The sequence below is a fragment of the Talpa occidentalis genome, unplaced genomic scaffold (assembly GCF_014898055.3).
Source record: "Talpa occidentalis isolate TD23 unplaced genomic scaffold, MPIMG_talOcc4v2.1 talOcc4.10, whole genome shotgun sequence".
NCBI classification, from domain to species: domain Eukaryota; kingdom Metazoa; phylum Chordata; class Mammalia; order Eulipotyphla; family Talpidae; genus Talpa; species Talpa occidentalis.
In genome coordinates this window covers 96,228,473-96,250,337 of record NW_023600993.1, presented here as the reverse complement: position 1 = coordinate 96,250,337, position 21,865 = coordinate 96,228,473, and the positions used below count along the sequence as shown (strand labels likewise).

At 39.6% G+C, this 21,865-nt stretch overlaps 1 protein-coding gene across 2 annotated transcripts in view; it reads right to left on the bottom strand.

Moving 5' to 3' along the window:
* STK4 (serine/threonine kinase 4) overlaps nucleotides 1-21,865 on the bottom strand; it is an 85,707-nt gene that overhangs the window by 43,705 nt on the left and 20,137 nt on the right. For both annotated transcript variants that reach the window (XR_008552777.1, XM_037499338.2), the window contains exons 6-9: nucleotides 16,871-17,038; nucleotides 14,860-14,997; nucleotides 12,708-12,836; nucleotides 11,892-12,078 (exon numbers count right to left, since the gene is read on the bottom strand). Coding sequence is in view for 1 of the 2 variants with exons in the window: in XM_037499338.2 (XP_037355235.1) it covers nucleotides 11,892-12,078; nucleotides 12,708-12,836; nucleotides 14,860-14,997; nucleotides 16,871-17,038 (622 nt within the window). In the remaining variant the exon portion in view is untranslated. The remainder of the gene's footprint in view (nucleotides 1-11,891; nucleotides 12,079-12,707; nucleotides 12,837-14,859; nucleotides 14,998-16,870; nucleotides 17,039-21,865) is intronic.

The following is a 21,865-nucleotide window of genomic DNA, read 5'->3' as shown; positions in this document are numbered from 1 at the left end:
TGGTTACTATGATGCCACTGCCCTCTCTTGGAAAGTATATTTCCTCCATGCTATTCTTGGCTCTCCTTTTACTAATTTAGCTATAAATGGAACACCTTATCTTCCCAGAAACACAGGCCTTGAGCCCATCACCCAAGTCACACTGAGATCTGGTACTTTCATATCCTAATATGTGGTCTGGCAAGGTGTCCTAAACGAATTTTTCAGACACCAAAAAATAGTCTGTGCTTTTTAGCTCATCCCAAAAGAATCAAGAATGTGAATGGTTTTCAAAGATAAAAGTGGATCCAACATCTGGACCCAATTAGAAAAACTGCACAAACAATTAGAATTCAGTCTTCACTCTAGCAGAATATCCTAGAATTATTTGTGCAACTGTGAGAAAAGTCTAAGACCAAGAGGTCTACTCCTCTATTGTAAATCTCCCCCAGGAGAGCCTCTGATAAAAGTGAACCACAACGATTATCCTTCAGGAATGAAAACAAGTCCAGTCAATAAAAAAATTCCACAGTATTGTTTGAAACTTTACAAAAGAAGGTTCATGTGGCTCTAAAGTTTAGCTCTCTTTAAATATGCCATGTTTATTTTGACCTATTTAATAGATTCTCAAGACATCTATCATCTTATTACCAAGGAATCTCTCTCTCTCTCTCACACACACACATATACACACACACAAACACACACACACACACACAGTAAAGTCAATCCATCGTGTGGTGTGTGCATAACCACCACTCCACCACCACCCCCAGCACATCTTTAAAACATTGCTGAAACTGACAAATAACCTTCCTTTAGCTCCACCACTTTCAAGCAGTGCTCAGACGTAAGGGTGTCACTTACACCTCACCATTAATACCAAGAGTAAAAACTGAATGCACTGAGCCTCCCCAGTGGCGCAGCGGTTGAGCACAGGGTTGCGAAGCTGCCCGAAGCCTCTGCGGCACTGGTTCAATCCCCAGCTGCTACACGGCTACCGGAGGAGGGTCCCTCATGGTGTGCAGACCTCCCCTGCCGCCCACTGCTTCCCTCAGCAGTGTACTTCAGTCCTTCTGCCTGCTCTGCTCCCCGCTCTGGCTCTGGTGAATTCTCTCACCCTCCCACGCTTCTGAGTGTACTCAGTGTATGTATAAACAAATACATAAATCTTTAAAAAAAAAAAAACTAAATGCATAAATAGCAAGAAAAAAGGACTAGGATATAGAAAAACAGCCTGGTTGAAGGAATTTTTCGATTCATGAAAAAGTCACTATCCTACATTAGAAGATTCATATACTTACTATTACCCACCATATTGAAGCACATAGACACTAAGCATCTTACATATATTACCTTATATACCTTAGCAACCCTACAAAGTATGCCTCACATTTTCAATCTAGGAAACTGAGGCTCTAAAAAAGATATAACTTGCCCAAGCTGAGTCATTCTGTAAGATGCCAAATTTCAAACTAAAGACTAATTCCAAAAATTACTGTTTTTTCCACCACTCCTTTTTCTTTTTCTTGCTCTTGTTCAGAGATTCAAATGACTCTAACAAAGCCAAATGTTTTAAAGTTTGAGGTTTGGTATGTATAACTATACTAACATTATCTGCAACTCTCAGATGATGCTAACTGAGTGGCAAAGAAACATGGACATGTAATATTCTCTGGTGATAGTTTTAAACATCCTGAGGGGATCAGAAACTAGACAGTAAGGCCACTGTGGTAACAGAAGTGTTAAAATACCTGCAGGACTTTATGCCCCCTTTATTGTCCTTACAAATGCTATAATCTCAGCCAGAGAGATTGAGATAAATAACATACAAGAGAGGCAATGTTTTAACAATCTCCTCAAACAACTGCAGGTGGAAGGAAAGTAGGCTGTGAGTCAAGAATTTCCATCTTAGGCAGCTCTGAAATTAGCATCTGATGGGCAGTGGTGAAATAAAATCATGTCAACAAGATCCTGGACTTTGGCTTTGACATGAGGAAGCTCACAGCAACAATAGATGCCCTTCATGAGACTCATGGCTTTCTGGGGAACTACAACTATGTCATGTTTTCACTACATAATACTATCACAGTAATTTACCTAAAACATACTTCTGAGCTGCCACTATGCTTTAATATTCTATTTCAAAGAGATTACTTGCTATTTCCCTAGAATAAAAATTGAACTCAGTGCAAGTTTTAGAGAGAAATCATCCACTCACTCCCTTTAGCGGACTGAGTCTAAAGGTAAGGCTCTTTCATTTCAGTAGTCCAAGTTCTTGCCTCCCGCTGGCAAGGAGAGGAGGGAGGGGGAAGGGTTGCTAAGAACCTCCTGGGAATGCAGGACACCGTGGGACAAGAAACCCGTGATAACACAGCCAACGGTTCTTGAAAGAGAGAACTGTTGCATGTCAGATCTTTAATTGATGAGGTACATATTATTTTAAACATCCATCCTTTGTCCTGTCATTTCCTCATTTGAGGCAAAAGCATTTAACTGCTCCTACAAACATAAATGGTGCAAACCAAACTCTCAGTTACTACGAAACTTTTCTACTATATCTGCCTCTGAAAAAATATTTTTTGCCTTCAAATATACTTTATATTTAAAGTATTATCAAAGTATAATATATTTTCTAGGATATTTTGACTACTTGGATTTTCTGTGTTTTTAGAATATAACTAGAAGTCCTTGTTTTAGCAAATAAATATTAACGCTATTCGATAATGATCAGCTAAAACACAGAAATTTTCTTTCCTTAAAAAAGAAATGATGTCTGCAGGCCTCCCCTGGTGGTCCAGTGGTTGAGCGCTGGTCTGCGAAGCTGCCTGCAGCCTCTGCAGTGCCAGTTCGACCCCCGGCCACAGGCGAGGGTCCCACATGGCGTGCCTGCTGCTCCCCTCAGCAGTGTATTTCGTCAGTCTACCTGTTCTGTTCCCTGCTCTGGCTCTGGTGAATTCTCTCACCCTCCCACGCTTCTGACTGTACCCAGTGCTTGTATAAATAAATAAATAAATCTTTAAAAAAAAAATGATGTTTGCTTGAGAAAGGAATGGTGAAATTATTTCTCTGCATAGTAAGACACATACACCAACCCATATAAAATACACAGGAGGTGATATGCATAAAATTTCATTATTTTCATAGTACTACTAATGGCATTCAGTACCAATATATTACTCTGAATGATATATATTAATAATAATTAACATTTTCCTAAACCTGATATGCTTAACTTCCTGAAGCACACTTTCTACCAACATTAACAACAAAAATAACAGCTGAATCAGTTGGTAAAAACTGGTAACTTCAAAATATCTATCAGGATACACAAATGAAACTCTTTCAATTAATGAACTATCTCAAATTAGCCTTTTGTGGTTTATTTCTCAAAACTGAAAAATCATGATTAAAGATAGTTTAATGTTTTATGTTGACATAATCTTACATGTACAAAAAACCTGCAGTAGTTACAAGACTACTCAGGTTCCTCAAACATTAACATTTTACTATATTCATTTTATCCTTTGATCCATCTAACTAGCTGTAAAGCCTTGTCTGTTTATCATCACACAAGTGAATCTTGGTAACACAAAATACCAAGATAATATAAAGTCTTTGGTTTCACTAGAAGGGTGTTTGAAGTTGCTAGAAATAGTTGTCAAAAGACAACATGGCAGGCTTTGTACAATAACATAGCTAGCACAACAGGGCCACTGGACAAGGCTTGAGACCCAATGTCACCTCACAAGGGACATGGCACTCTCCTTTAAGCCTGATTTTCTCATCCTTATCCCAGGAACCTCACACCTAATAAACCTGTGTCCCAGGGATGTACTGATGGTCAAACATAAAAGGAACAGTTCCCAGGAAAAAGAGTTAAAAATTCCAAATCTGTATATATGGGATAATGTAGCCTCAAAAAATATATACAGACATTCACATGCATGTGCCAAAATTAACAAAAACAAACAAATCCAAAACCATAGTGTTTTCAACATATCTCTGTCAGAAACCAAAGAATCAAGTATTAAAAAATTACTGAATTAGCAAGCTAAGCCTATTGGGTATAAATAGATTCCTCCATCAAACAATCAGAACACATATTCTTTCTAAGACATACAGAGAACATTTAACAAGAACTAGTGACATGCTAGCCACAAATGTTTCAAAAATACCCAAGAACTAATATTATACAGGCCACATTCTTTGACTACAGTTCTCTTAAGTTGAAAATTTTAAATCAGCAGTTTAAAACCAAACACTTGGTTTTTAAAAAGAATGCTTGATTAAATCATGAGTTAAAAAAAAGATGTACAAAAAGCACAAATTATCAAAAGCTGGGAAAAAACATTTACAATGTACCACATACAAAAACTTGTGGGCTGGAACTAGAACAGAACTCAGAAGGAAAATGAAGTTAACTGCTTATATTACCAAACAAGAGATTTAGCTAAATGTTCAACTCATAAAACAAAATTTAATATCAATTTTGATTAAAAAGATAAATCTCTTAAAAGGTAGAAACTGATAAAATCTTCTTTAACCTAATAACAGGTATTCACACCAGATCCTGCTACAAAATTAAACTTGATGATAAAACACTAGGAGGTATAGTACCATGTTGCAGAAAGAAAACATTAATTCTGGTTAGGATGTACTAACATATCTGGGAAGAGAGAAAAAGTTTAAACTACTTGAAACACTTTTGGCTGACCTCAGTCTCATTTGAACTTTGCCAACTATGAAATACCCAATCTACCTAAATAAAATACAGATATTGTCCCAATGTTGCTATGGTTACTTAAAATAGATTTTAAAATACATTGCTCTTAGTCTAGAATACAGCCTACCGTAAGAAGCAGATTTGTGAACACAAATGAGAACACAATTTTAACTCATAACCTATGACAGAGCTCCCTCTTCTGGCCCAGAGAGTGTATAATGACCTCCACACTGCCAGCCTCTGGTGTCATTTCAAGAGCATGTACTTCAGTTCTTGGGGGCAAAGTTCTTTGATAGCCCTTACTTAAAAAAAAAAAAAAACTCTGTAGATAAATAAAAGAAACTTGCCCAAATCCTCACTCTGATATTTTATCCACACACGGCTGTTCAAAGGAGCATGGGCCATAATTTACAGCCCTGCTTCTTAACAGGTGTTCTTGAGAGCCCTTCTAAAGAATTAAAGCTCACCTTGCCCTAATCACCTCCCTCTAACTGCAATGCAATTCTTTCCAGTAGGTTGAGGTGTACACAACTAAAACACACTCCCCTCAGATGTAATGACATCATTATTCGATCTTCAGAGGCAAGCCCTCTGTGAAAACCACGGTGTCCTTTGCTTTGGGAAATCCTGGGGACACAGGTAGAGTAGCTAGTTGCTCAAACAACCCAGGAGAAGAGGTATATTACTCTTGAGGTTGAGACTTACCAGCATCACATAACCTGTAACGAGAGCCTGAGGAACAGTATCACACGCTGGTTAAGAGCATGAGCTTTGAAATCGAACACATCTGGCTTCAAGTCCTTCGATTACTCACTAGGTAATTATAAACAATCTCTGCAATTCAGTTTCTGGTGCTATAAAATTGGGGGGTGCAGGAGAAGGTTTATTTATCACATAGCATGGTAGTAATGATTAAAATATGTAAAAAGCTTCTAATAGATTAAGTACAGTTGCTAGTTTGTTTTTGAGGGAGGATGAGAGGATTCACCAGAGACAGAGCGGGGAGCAGAACAGGCAGACAACAGAAATACACTGCTGAGGGGAGCAGCAGGCACGACAGGAGAGGTCTGCTGCACTGCATGGGATTCTCTCCAGCCAGCCGGGATCAAACCCGCACTGCAGAGGCTGCTGACAGCTTCACAGCGCTGCGCTCAACCCACTGCGCCACCAGGGAGGCCCCAGTTCCTCGTTTTCAGTAAGTGCCTAAGCATTCATGATTATTGTATATTTTTAAAGTTTACCCTCCTGAGTATAACTAATAAATAAATTACATTAACAAATAACTGTTTTTTAAAAAAGTATCTCCAGAATCTCATCAGAAGCCAGCAGCAGTGTTGCCAGGAATTCTGATAGACTTTCTGCTGTGGATCTGATGCCCATGTATGTAAAACAAGTCAGGTCAGTAGATAAAAAAATCAAAGGCTGTAGTTCTTTCATTCCCAGCTCATCACCTCCTAGCCATGGACAGTGAGTAAATAACATCACTGAACCTATTCCTTATAGAGAAAGGGTAGGAATATCACTACTGTAGGCAGGTTAATGACTGAACAAGTGAAAGCACTAGAGGCCTGCCCTCCTGCTCCAAACACATGGAAATTCAAGACTAAAAAAATCACTGTATTGCTCAAAACTGGAAGAGAAGAGCCTGTAGGTGGCAAACGCAAGAAAGGAGCCCACAATATTGAGCTGAGTGGCCCAATGGGAAAACCAAACCATACAGACTAGTTTTAGAACTGATACAGGATCAAAGAATCAGAATAAAGAGAGAAGTCAAGACACGTCTATACAGGGAGAGCTAGAACTCAATTCCCAGCATAAATATAAAAGTCAGGGCAAACTATTTCCACAAACTCAAGGAAATGGCTAGGAACGGTTTCTGTTCATGCAAGGTGTGGAAAGAGTCAACTTTAGAAGCATGATCCTCTTGGCTGTACCACAGCACATTATGGAATGAGAAATAATCTAAAGGCCACTCTTAAGAAAAAGAACCTTGGGGGCACCACGGGATTCCTATACAACCCAAGGAACAAAAAGGACTTTGAAAGAAGAGAATTCTCACTGAAAACAAGCTCACAAATAAAAATAACAAAGCATAAGAGGAAATATAATAGCACGAGAGACAACAAAGACAATAACCAGCTGAGATGAGACCCAAGGAACCCAAGAGATTGCTCTAAAAAATACCATAAAATAAAGAAAATTATAACATTCCAATAGATAAAGGAATAAAATTCCTAAGACAAGATCAGAACATTACGAAAGAAGAAAAAGCAGATTGTAAAATAATAAAAACTTCTAGGAAGAAAAAGATTTAGACATGAATAAACTCAATGTCTGGGTCAGTTGATTAGATATGGCTAAAAAAAAAAATCAATGAATTCAAGAACAACTCCCAGAAAGTGACACAGAGAGATAGAAAAGAAAATATCCAAAAGTGGATATAAAAAGGAAAAAAATTAAGGACAATGACAGTTGCTATTAATCCTCATGGAATGCAAACTGGTACAAATCTTTTGAAGAAAAGAATGGCAGTACATACGTAATAAGTTATTCAAACTGTTTTGGAAATTTTCCCTAAAAAATATTTAAAAGGAGGAGCATCCTATATGTAAGATGTTTCCTGTAGATTTATTTATAACAGTGAAAAATCAGAAATAACCAAAATGATTAAAAAACACTGGTAAGTGTGATAAATATTAAAAAAGACCATATGCCAACATGGAAAATGCACGTGCTTGCTTACTAAGTAGAAGCTAATCAGAAAACAGGATATCTAGGCAAAATTATGAGTCAGGACCACAGAGATCTACTATCACGAACAAAAGTTCTTCGTTGTAATGAGAGTGAGCTACATTTTTATAAAACAATTCATTAACATTGCTATAATACCGTTAGTATAATAATTACTAATTTAGTAAATGAGTTTAGAGGTAAATGAAGGATCTAAGTTTTCTGAAATAAACTCTTTTTAAAAATCTGTGAAATCTGTCTATTGTAAGTGTACCAAAAAGTTCAGGACGGTTTCTGGGCTATATGTCCTAAACATAACTTATGAATGTAAGATCTTCTCATTTCCATGTAAAAGCTTATTTAAAATTAAATTGTATAAAACTGAAGGAAACAACTATAGTGGTATGTTTTAAGTTTTTCAAGGGTAACAGTTATAATTTTAATTTTTAAGGATTCAATATTTCACAGTTCAAAGACAATAGAAGATGAAAGCTTAAGCATTTTAGGATTAAATTTTAACTTTAAGAACCTTCAGTTTTGTATTAGTCATGAGTTACATAATTTTATGTGGATTATTAGAGCTATAAAGGACATAGGAAACAAAGTTAAATAACTGTTTTATTTCACTGACTAGAGCACTAAAACCCCAAACAAGGAAAGTGAATTAACCAATATAACAGAGTATTTCAGCCAGTTTCCTTCAAATCTTTAAAGATCAATTCCAATGGAATTATATATTTTAGATTTGCTTTAAATTAATTCAGCTTGTTATTTCCTACAATATGATAGGCAGTAAATTAATCATCTTTCAAATGGGGGGATAATAAATCCATGGCAGTCACAAAATTATTGTGTGTAATTGTGTATATGCTTTAATTTTCCATAAAGAAGAGTTTAACACCTAAAACAAAAAGGAGTAATAATCTCAAAATAAGTGGCAAATCTGTCAAACTATTGACCCCAAAACTGAACTACATGACCTATAGACTGTCTGTGAATTGCGTTTATTCAATGTCACTTAGCTGCAACTGTGGGTTATTAAATGGTTTTCATGGTTACTATAATAAAAGATGCATGTTTCTCATTAGACATGCTAAAACTAACCAAACTCAGAAACTGAACAAGCCACCTATTGAATTAATTAACACTGGAAATATAAAAGTTATATTTAGAACAAAATTGGTTCTTTAAATAAAAAGGGACAGATTTCCCATAAAACATGTACATGTACCACACATTTATGGGTCAGCCTCGTCATCCTGCATGGTGATTACAACCATCTGTATAAGTCCTTAAAGTAAGCAAAAGCTCTAGCATTCAGAGTCAATAAAAAGAAACAGAAGTCAGCAGCTCATTACCACCAAACAAACCTTCCTAACAAATCCACTGGCTACTGAGAGAGAGAGAGAGAGAGAGAGAGACTAAATTTAGCATATAGAATTCACTTGACAGTCTATGTAACACCAAACCAATATATCTAGGGTGCTTCAATTCTGAATTCAGAGGGTGAAACATATTGAAAAACATTTAAAGAGACTGGCAGGGAGTGACAATGTTTTTTATAAACTCTTTGCAAATATCTTTTTATGGGCATAACAGGGAGAAGGAAAAGAAGGGAAGGAAAAAAGGATTTTTTTAAGATTTATTTATTTATGCATACAAGAGCTGGGGCATAGGCCAGAGATGGAGGGGGTGGGGGCGGGGTGAGAGGATTCACCAGAGACAGAGCGGGGAGCAGAACAGGCAGAGTGACTGAAATACACTGCTGAGGGGAGCAGCGGGCGAGACAGGAGAGGTCTGCTTCGCCATGTGGGTTTCTCCCTGGCGTGCCTGGGGATTGAACTCGTGCTGCAGAGGCTGCGGACTGCTTCACAGTGCGGTGCTTAACCCCTTAAGCCACCAGGGAGGCCCGGAAAAAAGGATTCTTACAGCAAAGCAGAGCCCAAATTTCTAATTTACAGACCCACTGAAATATCAGCAGCATTTTGGGTGTGATTTATTTTTCTGGTAATAACTCCAGAAAATAATTTGGAAAATAAAATTTTAAATCCTTGCATCCTATTATCAATAATTATTACTTCTAATATTTATTTCCCTACAGCCTTCTGATTTTTTCTATCCAGTTTTTTAATGCATATACTAACACGTATTGATTTATCTTTTCACTTTTATAAAACTGGAGTCATAAGCTATTATTTTGATTCCTTCTTTTTTCACTCAACATATTTCCCCAATTAAGTGTTCCTCAAATAGGACTTTCAATGTTTTCATATGGGATAGCATTCCATTCAATGGATGCATCATAATTCATCTGACCACTCATTGGCCACCAAACATTTTAAGTTAATCAGATTTTTTTAAACAATTATAAATAACAGATTTGGAAAAATTCTTGAATATAGCTTGTCTGCATCTTCAATTATTTCTTGGACTAGATTCCTAGGAGTGAAATTTGACGGGTCAAAGATGGGACCTTTGGGCCTCCCTGGTGGCACAGTGGTTGAGCGCTGGGTTGCGAAGCTGCCCGCAGCCTCTGCAGCACCGGTTCGATCCCCGGCTACAGGGTGAGGGTCCCACATGGCGCACAGACCTCTACTGCTGCCCGCTGCTCCACTCAGCAGTGTTCTTAGTCATTCTGCCTGCTCTGCACTCCGCTCTGGCTCTGGTGAATTCTCTCGCCCTCCCATGCTTCTGACTATACCCAGTGCTTGTATAAATAAGAAATAAATCTTTAAAAAAAAAAAAAATGGGACCTTTCTGAACCCCTGATGCACGCTGCATTCCAGGAAAGGCACGCCACTCTGCACGCCCATCAGCAGCGTTACCGCCCTTATCTCTGTGTCATTCTGACCAGAAAACAAAGACAAATGATGAGCCCGGGCCTAACACAGAAAAAACAAAGGGCTGATTATAAATACAGAGACCTGAGAGATGAAAAGCAGAGAGGACTGCTAGGAGCCACAGCCCTAGTGACTGTTAGTCCTGGTCTGACAAGCCACCTGCGCTCCCCCTGTGCCCCTACCCCTGTGCCTCTAGAGCTACAGGTGCTCTGCTCCACCCACCCCAATCGCTCCTAGCCTTTCTGCATTTTTCCCTCTAGGAATTTTTCAGTAATCCCCAGTTTAAATTAAATACTCTCCCGTGCTATTTCAACAACACCCTCAGACTATCTTTATCTTAGAACTCGGTTCACACACTGCACTGTAACTAATAGTCTGTCCCCACACTAAACAGTGGAATCCTTCTGAGTAAGGGCTGCTTCTTCCTTCCTTGCTGTATCTTCAGCACTGAGCAAAGTACTTGGAGTACAGCAGCACTGAGGAAAAATGTGTTGATTAGTCAGTCACAAATCAGAGGGTCTACAGCAAGGTTTAGAGGACTTTTCTGTCTGTGAAGGACCAGACAACGAACTTCTCAGGTTGTTGGAGCCGTGCAGTCTGTCTCAGTTACTCAACTCTGCCTCTATAATGCAGAGGCTGCCACAGGCTGTGGAACGAATGGGCATTGCCACATGGCCATAAAACTTTATTCCCAAACACAGGTGGCCAGCCAGATTTGGCCTGTGGCCCACAGCATGCCAAACACTGGTTGAAAGGATCTTTAAATTTTAACTAAGAAAGGAAAGATGATGGAAAGATCACAGAGCCTTAATTGTTCTAAACCTATGCAGAGTTTAGACTAAATTTTCTATGAACGGCTCAGTTATGATTTTGCACCCCCAAAGTTCTTTCCTCTGTGAGCTGTTCTAGAATGTACAAAGGAAGGGAACCAACTGAAGAGCAGAGGAGAGAGGACAGCAGACTTTCTGAGACAGAAGGTCTCACAGGCCTCAGGCCTCAGTCACAGGCAAAAGGGGATCAGCAGGATAAAAAGAAAAGCAGTGGAGGGCCTCCCCTGGTGGCGCAGTGGTTTTGCACCGGGCTGCAAGGCTGCCCACAGCCTCTGCAGCGCCAGTTCATTCCCCGGCCGCCGGCAAGGGTCCCACAAAAAAAAAAGAAAAGAAAAGAAAAGAAAAGAAAAGCAGCGGAGATAGGTTTAAACTAGAAGGAATTGGCAGGACTTTTAAACTTGTACAACATCCTTAACAGCTTGAGTGAGTACTGGTAATCCAGGTTAGACACAGGGTGAAGACAACAGCAGGTATGTACAGTCAATAGCTCAGGGTCATCACACTGAATAATGCAACAAACCAACATGTGGGCTTGTTGCCACAGAGGGAAGAGACGAAAGGAAAAACTGACCAGATTCAGTGAAAATGGCTGTTCAGGTTCAAAAGCCAGTCCCTTCTGATTGCTGACGCTTTCGTGCACCTGACACCATATGCCAGCTCCTCCGCCCCCAACTCCCCATAATGAAACCCCTCCAATGTTTTTAGCCCTTCTGTTGTGACAACAGCAGAGGGGACTCAAGCGTGAGCCTGTGTTCTCATCTGAGGTTGGTGTACTTAGAGCCTTACTCTTCATGGTCCCCTCTTCTTCCTCGTCCTCAGAGTTGATCACCATGGTACCCAGCTGGGAGGGCAACGTGTCCCCGTGTTCGATCATTGTGTTGGCGCCATCGCTCATGGTGTGGGCTACGCGGACAGTGCCCATCTCATCACCTGCTGCCCGAACCATCGTGCCAGAATCCAGCTCATCTTCCTCCTGCAACAGGACAAAATCTCAAATTCAGGCTAATAAGATCAAAAGAGTTTCGGTTTTCTGAACTACTTGTCACTTATCTTCGTGCAAATATTTCTGGATTTGACACACTCTGCTTTTAAATCCACCTTAGAGGACGGAGCATCCTTATTTAACCAAAGATCATAAATTTACCTATGTGAGAGTAACACATCCAACCCTAAAGAACCCGCTCCCTCTCCTCTTTCTCTCTTCCTCTTTGTAGTTTTACAGCATAGACTCAGGAGTCAAAGTTAGTACACTTGTAATCTTGGTGTCGTGCGGGAGTGTGTAAGCATAAAATCCACAAATTTACTATGAATCACAGATGCCCTAAAAAGGCATAAAAGAACCAAGTATCAGATCTGAACATTCTCTCTCCCAAATAAAGGGTTGAATTGAATAAAACATATGGGGCAGGAGAGTAAAATCTGAAAGTGTCTGGGAGAACAAACACGGATGCAGCAAGCCTCCAACAAGTCTTTGTCACAGACAGGATGCGGTCATGCCAGGCTCCAGGCTGCCGATCCAACACCGCCTGCTGTCTCACCTGCGTGGCATCATGCACTAACAAGCACTAATGCCTGAGGCCCACAGCAATGCCCACCACTCACTGAGTTCTCTTCGTCATCCTGGTCCACCTCCCGCTGCTGCGCTTCCTGGCGTTTCAGCTTCACATCCATGGCTTCGTTAATTAAGTCCCGCAGTATGGACACTCCTTTGGCACTCTTGACAAACGGGTGCTGAAAGAAGAAAATGGGAAACACTGGAGACAGTTGCTACGGCACCGTGCCAACACAGTGCCTGGCACAGAGGAGATACTTAATAATACTTGCTGAATCAATGAATGAACCTCATCTTTCTCACTATGCTTTGGCCAGACGCTTAGCCTCACTCACGTCGTGATTCTGAGCAGAAGTACATTCAGGCTTCCCCCATCTTTTTCAGTGCGGCTAGAATGTCTCCTCCCTTTCTCTGCCAAACCTAGTGATTCTCAACGGGGTGCCACTGCCCCCTAGAGGAAGTTTCGGAAATGTGCTGGGAACGTGTCACAGTGGTCCCATTGTTTGGAGGACACAAATGGCAGGGAAGGGAAGCAGGAACACAAGCCATCCTGCCAAGGGTGGGAAACACTCGCACGACAAGTGGCAGTGCACCCTGCACATCCCCCCAGCGTCTCAGAGAACATGTACCCTTGAACAAGTCATGCTGGAAATTTTTTCAAGAGACAAGCAAAAATTCCAGTAACTTGGGAGGTGATTTTGGAATTGGGGCTTAAGAGGGGTTAAAGACACTGTTTTGCAATCACTGAATAATTTACTCATTCTGCTCACTCTTTCTATTCAACGCACTAAAACAGTCCCAATAACATAGTTAGGTGAAAAGGATTTTAGTGCGAAAGTGCAGTTCTACAGAAATACTGAAACTCACTCACAAGGCACAAATATTATTCAACCAGCAAAGATACTTGAAACAGGGATATTTGTGAAATTAATTTATAAACACTGAATTTATAAACATTTGAAGTTTTCAACATTCCTACCATCTTGATTTTCCTTGTTTGAAGCACAATGGTAAGAAATACATGCCGTAAAAATAACAGGTGAAAATTCTTTTTAGGGGGTGATGTATTGTTTTCTAAATTCCATACTGTCCCCAGAGTTCCTCTTGCGACCCACTCCCTAGTCCTCACCATTCATCAAAGCACAGGTCTCTATGGTCTTTGTACATGTTCTAGGGATTGAAAATATGTCTCAAGATATAGTAGGATCACAATACAAGAGTTCTCTTCTCTATAATACTTCATCAGTGGCCCCATCCAGACAAGAAAAGACTTTGCTGCTACAAGTAGAAATATGAACCAGCTCATCTGAAAGAAGATGCGGTTTGTTCTCTCTCACCACTTGGGAAGTTTATCAGACCATGTCCCTCCTCTTATCTTATACAAATAAGTCCAGTTATTTATTAACATCCATTTTATGTAACTCAAGACTACTTCCTTTCTCAAATATGAAGGATCTCAACCTACACAGGTAGGTATCATTGCGTTTTATCTGCCCCAACAGAATGCTAAACTCCATAGGGCAGATGCTTTATACTATTAATTTTATATTCTAGTACTTTTTAACAGTACACAGGGCACAGGGAAAGCCCTCTGAAAATATCCATCGAATAAAATGATTCCCCATCTGAAAAAAAAAAAAAAAGCCATCCGTTTTATGCTAGAGTCAACCACTCATTTTCCTTTATTTCTTCAGTGCAATGGTTTCTGCTTTTTCTGCTCTTTTATCTAGACTCCATGATGCAAGGTACAGGTAACTACTTCATTCATTAACCTCAGTCCCTTGTCAAAACTGAGTAGGTGTCAGCACCTCTGCTCTGGTATCAAAAAGAGCTAGGCTCTCATCTTGGCCTGGCTGTGACCCAGCTCAGTGACTCTGAATGAGTTGCCTTCTCTAAGTCTTTATTTCCTCACCTATAAGAGTGAAACAATTCCCATCCCTCGCTATCCGTGATGTGAGAACACATGGCACACAGCAGGAGCCCACTGAATGCCAATTCCCATCCCTACCACAGGGAGCCCCGGGATTTCCTGCAGGTCCTGATTAATGACCTAACACTGTTTCCAACTTCTCTGCTTAGTGGAAGTCAAACCTCCCCAGAGACGAGGCGTCTTTTGCGTCTTTACTACTGCCATGCAGGGGTACTAAGGTACTGGTCAGCATGTGAAGGAAAGGGAGAGGCAGCGTCTAGGATGCTGCAGACCTGGAGGAGCTGCGTGGCTGTGGCTCTCTGCTCGGGGCTCTTTACAAGACACTGCTTCACAAAATCCATGAAGTTATCAGACCACAGCTCTGGCTTCCGGAATGTGGGAGGAGGGTTTGTAGGGATCATGAAGATTGCCTGATTAAAAAACAAAACAAAACACAAAGATGTGGTAGAATGAAAGTGATGCTGCAATAAAAATATGACTAGAAATACTATTACAGCTTGATAAAATGATGTTCCTCCTGTCCTCTGACAAGCCCATCCAAACTCCAACCAAAACCGAACAATCTCCAAGTAGGAAGTATGATAATTCGAGAACCTGGTATTTCTCTCTCTGCAGCCTCTCCCTCCCTTTTCCCCCTCTGCCTCCCTCTTCCACTCATCCCCTAAACCTTAACCTCACAACATTCATCAAGTTTTGTTTTTTTCCTAACCACAGTATATTGCCTTTCCAAGTGAAAAGACCTAAGAATATCCCCCAAATAACCTTAGCTCTTAGTCCTCAAGTGTCTCTTCCCCTAAAAGTTACCACCACTAGATGTAAACAGGGAGATCATAAATCCAGAAGTCTCCAAAATCTCAAGGGACTCATTAACTTCCAAGCCAAACAAAAATACCTGAGGGGGAAAAAAATCTACTACCCAATGCATTTAAATTCTATTAAAAAAATAAGATATAATTTACTGTTTCCAATAGAAAAGACAGTTTTTTAAAAAACAAAACTCTTTGTAATAAGCGTCTTAAATTATATTCTTCAAATCTGAAAAATACAACCAGTAAGTCCCCCTCCTGCCCTTTCCCATTTCTGACACCCAAAAAAGGGAAGCTTATCTTTCAGCACATGAATTTTTTCTTAAAAAATTGTTAAGTCTTGGGCCTTCCTGGTGGTGCAAGGGGTTAGGACACAACCTATGAAGCTATCTGGAGCCACTGCACCACGAGTTCGATCCTCAGACAGGGAGCTACCCACATGGTGCAGCAGACCTCTCCTGACTCCCCGCTGCTCCCCTCAGCAGTGTATTTCAGTCGATCTGCCTGTTCTGTTCCCCACGCTGTCTCTAGTGAGTGCTCTCACCCCCCACTCCTCTGGCCTGTGCCCCAGTTCCTGTATGCATAAATAAATAAATCTTAAAAAAAAAATTGTTAAGTCTTTTCATAGGAGAACTAAATAATCAGAGGAGAGAAGCTGGGGTTAGGAGTTATGGAGAGGCCTACAGAGCACCTGAAGAAGGCAGGTCAAGGTTTTATTAGAACAGTGCTGTGAGGAAGGGAGGTAAGTCCTGGAAACCCTTTAGGGTGGCAACACTAATGGAGTCTCAGGGGATACTGAGGCTATCATGAAGTAAATGGAGGCTGGAGAGAACAGAGTCTGGAGATCCACAAACCAGAATGTACCAGTTTAACCACCTATAGGGTTCAGGCAGGAACAGGCAACAAAGCAACCAGAATGGGTATTAGAGACAGGAGTTCAAAAATACAGCTTGCTTTCTTAGCACCACTACATGAAAAACATTAGAGAAGACACTGCAATACAACAGGTAATGATGACCCATACTTGGTGGGCAGGGAATTATGGAGACTAATAAAGTGAAAAGCCCATGCTTGGGACAAAGGAGAAGACTGCTACTCAGCACCAGTTGTCATGTAATGTTAAAATGTGGGCACCTAAACTATTAAATATATATATTTACACGTTTATAGAACCTATACACATACATACTATTATTTGTGTACATATCTACCGCACAAGTCAAGCTCAGCAATTCTGGGGCCCACGTGCTGCTGGAGCATTGTCACATATAACCTCTGGAATGTAAGTGGGGGGATCACGCTGGAACAGGTGACTCCAGTCAGCAGAGTGCATCATCTAGCATCTACACTGATACTTACCAATTACATATAGTTATTTCCCTTACTGCTTCACACCTAACCAGGTAAGCCATTTACCTAACATTGTGATGAAGACCTGTAACTAACCACCCCACTGGTTTTCTGTCCATTTCCTCACCCTCATTGGATGGATATCAGCATAAGGGGGTTTTCCTTCAGCCATTTCTATGGCAGTTATTCCTAACGACCAGATGTCTGCCACGCAGTTGTACCCAATTTCCTGAATCACTTCTGGAGCCATCCAAAATGGTGTTCCTATTACTGTATTCCGCTTGGCCATGGTATCCTAAAATAGAAAAAGGAGATATTAATACCAAGCACCAAAGTTATTAAGAAAAAGAGACTTCCCAACAATAAATATCTTGCTCTTAAAATATATAATATATAAAAACCATACTTAAGATATGATTCAGCAAGTCACAAAAGAAATCAAATGACCTAGAAACATGCAAGAATCATTAAAACACAAACTAAAACAAGACTGACCGAAAAATTTAAAAGGCTAAAAATAGCTAATGCTGATAAGATAAGAGGATAGAAAATCGGGCACTGAAATACATTATTGGAGTATAAACTGGTTCAACTTTTTTGTAGGCAATTTGGAGATATTTATTAAAATTAAATGTCCACGTATTTTGACCCAAATCTATTTCTAGAAATATATACCATGCCCCAAGATATATGTACAAGTATTGTAGAAGTATTTGTAATAGAGGGAGGGAAAAAAAGAAAAAAGAGACAATTCAAATGACCATCTCAAGGGGATAAGTTAAGTATGGCAAACACCTCTACAATGAAATACCACATTAAAAAGAAGAAAGACAGATGTATTTTTCCAGAATAGAAAAAATAAATAAGATGCAAATAAAGTCAAAAAATTAGGTTGTAGAATTGTATATACCGTGAACTTGTCTTTGTAAATTAAAAATAACGATCAACAATAAAACAAAAGCAATAATAATATTAGTGCTTTATACATGGAGGGGGAAATACCCTAAACTATTATTAATAGTAGTTTATGTAGAAGGTAGATACACCAAGGGCTTTTATTTTTCACCTCATATACTTCTGTAACACTCTGATGGTTTACAACAAGAGCATGTATTCCATGTGCAATCACAAAACTTTTTTTTAATTTTATAAATCTTAGCATGAGACTTAAATAAGACTGTATGGATACAGTACACATGGTCAAATAACTATAGTGGACACTCCCAGAATGGCATAGCTCTATGAAAGAGAACCTTCCCAGATTTCCTGTCTTTTAGGAAAGGAAGGATTTTATTTTTTTTTTTTTAAAGATTTATTTATTCATTTACACAAGAACCAGGGTACAGGCCAGATGCACGGGAGGGTGAGAGGATTCACCAGAGACAGAGCGGGGAATAGAACAGGCAGACTGACGAAATACACTGCTGTGGGGAGCAGCGGGCGAGACAGGCAAGGTCTGCTGCGCCATGTGGGACCCTCGCCGGCCGGCCGGGATCGATCCAGCACTACAGAGGCTGCTGACAGCTTCACAGCGCAGCGCTCAACCGCCTGCGCCACCAGAGGAGGCCGGGGAAAGGAAGGATTTTGAACAGAACTAAATATGCAATAGGACTTCCCAACATCATCAACCATGTTTCTTCTGAAATGTCTGTGGCTTAAGTTGGGTCATGCCAGTCAGAACAGATGACAGACAATATTTTACATCAATCTCACGTTGGCAGTCCTATGTAAAAATTAACACAGGAACTAACTAAATGCTTAGTCATTTCCTTAGCGATGAAACTTCAAATTTGTAGGGGAGTTTTTGAAGGATGGTAGTCAAAGTCATTTTCAAGGGTTATTTCAATTAAAAATGATATTTGAATAATAGAAATTTGGGGGGAAGTAAGAGTAATGAGTGGACACTAACCCAACTAGATCCGTTACAAAGTTATATTGGTACAGTAGCAAAGGAATGCAAAATAATTAAGTACAGAAACAATATATATTACATATAAGTATAATTACACAAAGAAGAAAAAAACACTGGGAATCTGGCTAGTCATCTGTAAAACTCTACATTTTTAATTTCAAATAGATTGAAATTTTAAATATAAACAAAATCCAAAAAAATATTAAAAGAACATATACGTGAACGATTATATAATGCTGAAGGAGAAATGGACTTTTAATGTATGACATTAAAAGCAGAAAACATAAGATAATTCTGTAGTAGCAAAGATGAGGGTAACTGGACGTATTTATAAACTTCAGTTGGAAACATAAATTGTTCCCTTCTAGAAGCACTTTGGCAATGTGCATCAAAAGGCTTAATATTTCAGATATTTTCTGACACAGGTTCCTAAGTTAAGAAATTATCCTGAGGATACACTCAAGGAAATGCGGAAACTTTATCCGCAAGGATGTTTATCACAGAGTTTATGATGGTGGGAGAGCAATATGCAACCTAAATGGGCAACCATCACCCAGCTGCAGGGTCAGTTAAACAATCCATGGCAAAGATACCCATGCTGCTGTCAGAAACAATATTGTAGACTTCTGGGTAAAGATGACAGACAAACATACTACAAAATGTTTTTAAAGAGTAAATCCTTCAGGGAAAAAAAGCAGGGGGTGGGGGAGCGGTGGTGTTGGGAATCACAGCCACAAAATTTTGTAAGCTGGGAAGCAAATAAACCAGTGGCCACTGACTAGAGAGACCATGAATATAGAATACTGAATCAGCTGCTGGGGGAACCAAGAAACAAATCTAATCTTAACATCAACCCTTCCAAAAAGGGTGAAACTAATGCCAAAGGTACTTAGAAGAGGGGTGAAAATGGCACAAAACAGAAGAATGGGTTGAAAACCCTTTAAGAAGCAACAGAGTCCCAGACCTCCTCTGACTCAAGCCATTTATGGGTTTCCCTTGTCCTGTCCAAGCATAAGACTGGAGGATTCTCCGAAAAATGAAGCCAACGATCTCTTGATAGCAAAGTCTAGGTGGGCTTGTGAATCAGGAGCATTAAGCAAGCACGTACAGAAACGCTGAAACAACGCACTCAAGGACCTCTTCTCCCTGGAGGCTGCCAACAAGGCTCAAGGCCTCTAGGCAAGAGACCAAGCAGAGGGGACATCTCAGTTTAGTAGAATGAGGAACTCAAACTAAGTAGCACTGGAGGAGTGACCCAAAAACCAGCCCAGCCAGCTAATCCTTTCCTACAGCCTGACTTCTAGCAAAGCAAAGAAATTATCTCATGTTTTCCTTTACCCAAAAAAATCACATTCATTTAAAACAAAACAAAGCACTCAGTAAATTATGAAGCTATCCGCAGCCTCTGCAGCACAAGTTCGATACCAGCCTGGCCACGGAGCAATCCACATGGCGCAGCAGACCTCTCCTGTCTTGCCTACTGATCCCCTCAGCAGTGTATTTCAGTCTGCCTGTTCTGTTCCCCACTCTGTCTCCTCTCACCCCCGACACCTCTGGCCTGTACCCCTGCTCTTGTATGCATAAAGAAATAAATATTTAAAAAAAAAAAAAAAGAAAAGAAAAAGAATTTTAGTTAGGAATAAATTTAGCCAAACAGGGGCCTCCTTGGTGGCTAAGCACCGCGCTATGAAGCAATCCACAGCCTCTACAGCACGAGTTCGATCCCCGGCCGGCCAGGGAGCAACCCACATGGTGCAGCAGACCTCTCCTGACTTGCTGCTGCTCCCCTCAGCAGTGTACTTTGGTCGATCTGCCTGTTCTGTTCACTGCTCTGTCTCTGGTGAATCCTCTCACACCCCCACACCTCTGGCCTGTACCCCAGCTCTTGTATGCATATATAAATAAATCTTTAAAAAAATAAATAAATTTAGCCAAATAAATAGCAGATCTGGACACTGAAAAATCATAAAACATTGCTGAAAGAGATTAAAGAAGCTCTAAATAAGTGGAAAGACATCTTATACTTACGTATTAGAAGATTTAGTATCACTAAGATAGCACTATTTTCCAATAGCCATGATCCATGTCAAGGAGCTTTTCCCTTATGATTCCTCTATTGAGTTTCAGAGCTTCTTACATTTAAGTCTAAACTGAATTAAATTTTGTAAGTGGCATAAGCATTCTTCTGCATAGAAATATCTAATTTCCCAAGATTTTCTCAGTGAGCACTCTTGGCTCCTTTGTCAAATATTAGTTGGTCATACAAGCATGGGTTTATTATTTCTAGACTCTCAATTCTGTTCCATGATTTATGTGTCTACTTCAAGTCCTTTCAACAATTTCTTATCATTTCAAATCTTTTGCCCCTTGATTAAATTTATGTCTAAGTATATTAGTGTTTTTTGATGTTGTTAAAGTGGAACTATATCAAACTGCAAAGTTCTGAAAGCAAAAGAAACAATCAACAAAATAAAAAGACAACCTACAGAAAGAGAAAATATTTGCAAACCATATATCTGATAAGGGACTAGGACTCAAAATATATAAGGAAATCATATAACGAAAAGTAGCAAAAAAAAAAAACTATTCAGTTGAAAAATGGACAAAGGGCCTCAACAGATCTTTTTTAAAGAAGACATACATACATGAAGAGATGCTCAACATCACTAACCATCAAGGAAATGCAAATCAAAACCAGTGAGCTATCACCTCACACCTGTTAGAATGGCTGTTATCAAGAAGATAGGAAATAAGTGCTGGAAGGAAAGAGAACCTTTGTGTACAACCAGTGGAAATGTAAACTGGTGCAGCCACTATGGAAAACAGCATGGGAGTTTCTCAAAAAATTAAAAGTAGAACACCATATGATCCAGCAATTCCACTTCTGAGAAAGAAAATAAGTATTGGCAAGAATGTGGAAAAACCAAAACTCTCAGATACCAGCAATGAGAATGTAAAAACTCAGTTGTTTTGGAAAACTTTCTTAAAATGTTGAACATAGGGTTACCATATAATCCAGAAAAATCTGTGTAACAATATGCAAATCTATGTTCACATAAAACTTATATATGAATTTTAAAGCAACACTATTCATAATAGCTAAAAAGTAGAAACAAACTAAATTTTCAACTAATGAACAGATAAACAAAACATTATAGTCATGTGTCACTTAATTTTTCAATCAATGATGACCATACACATATATGATAG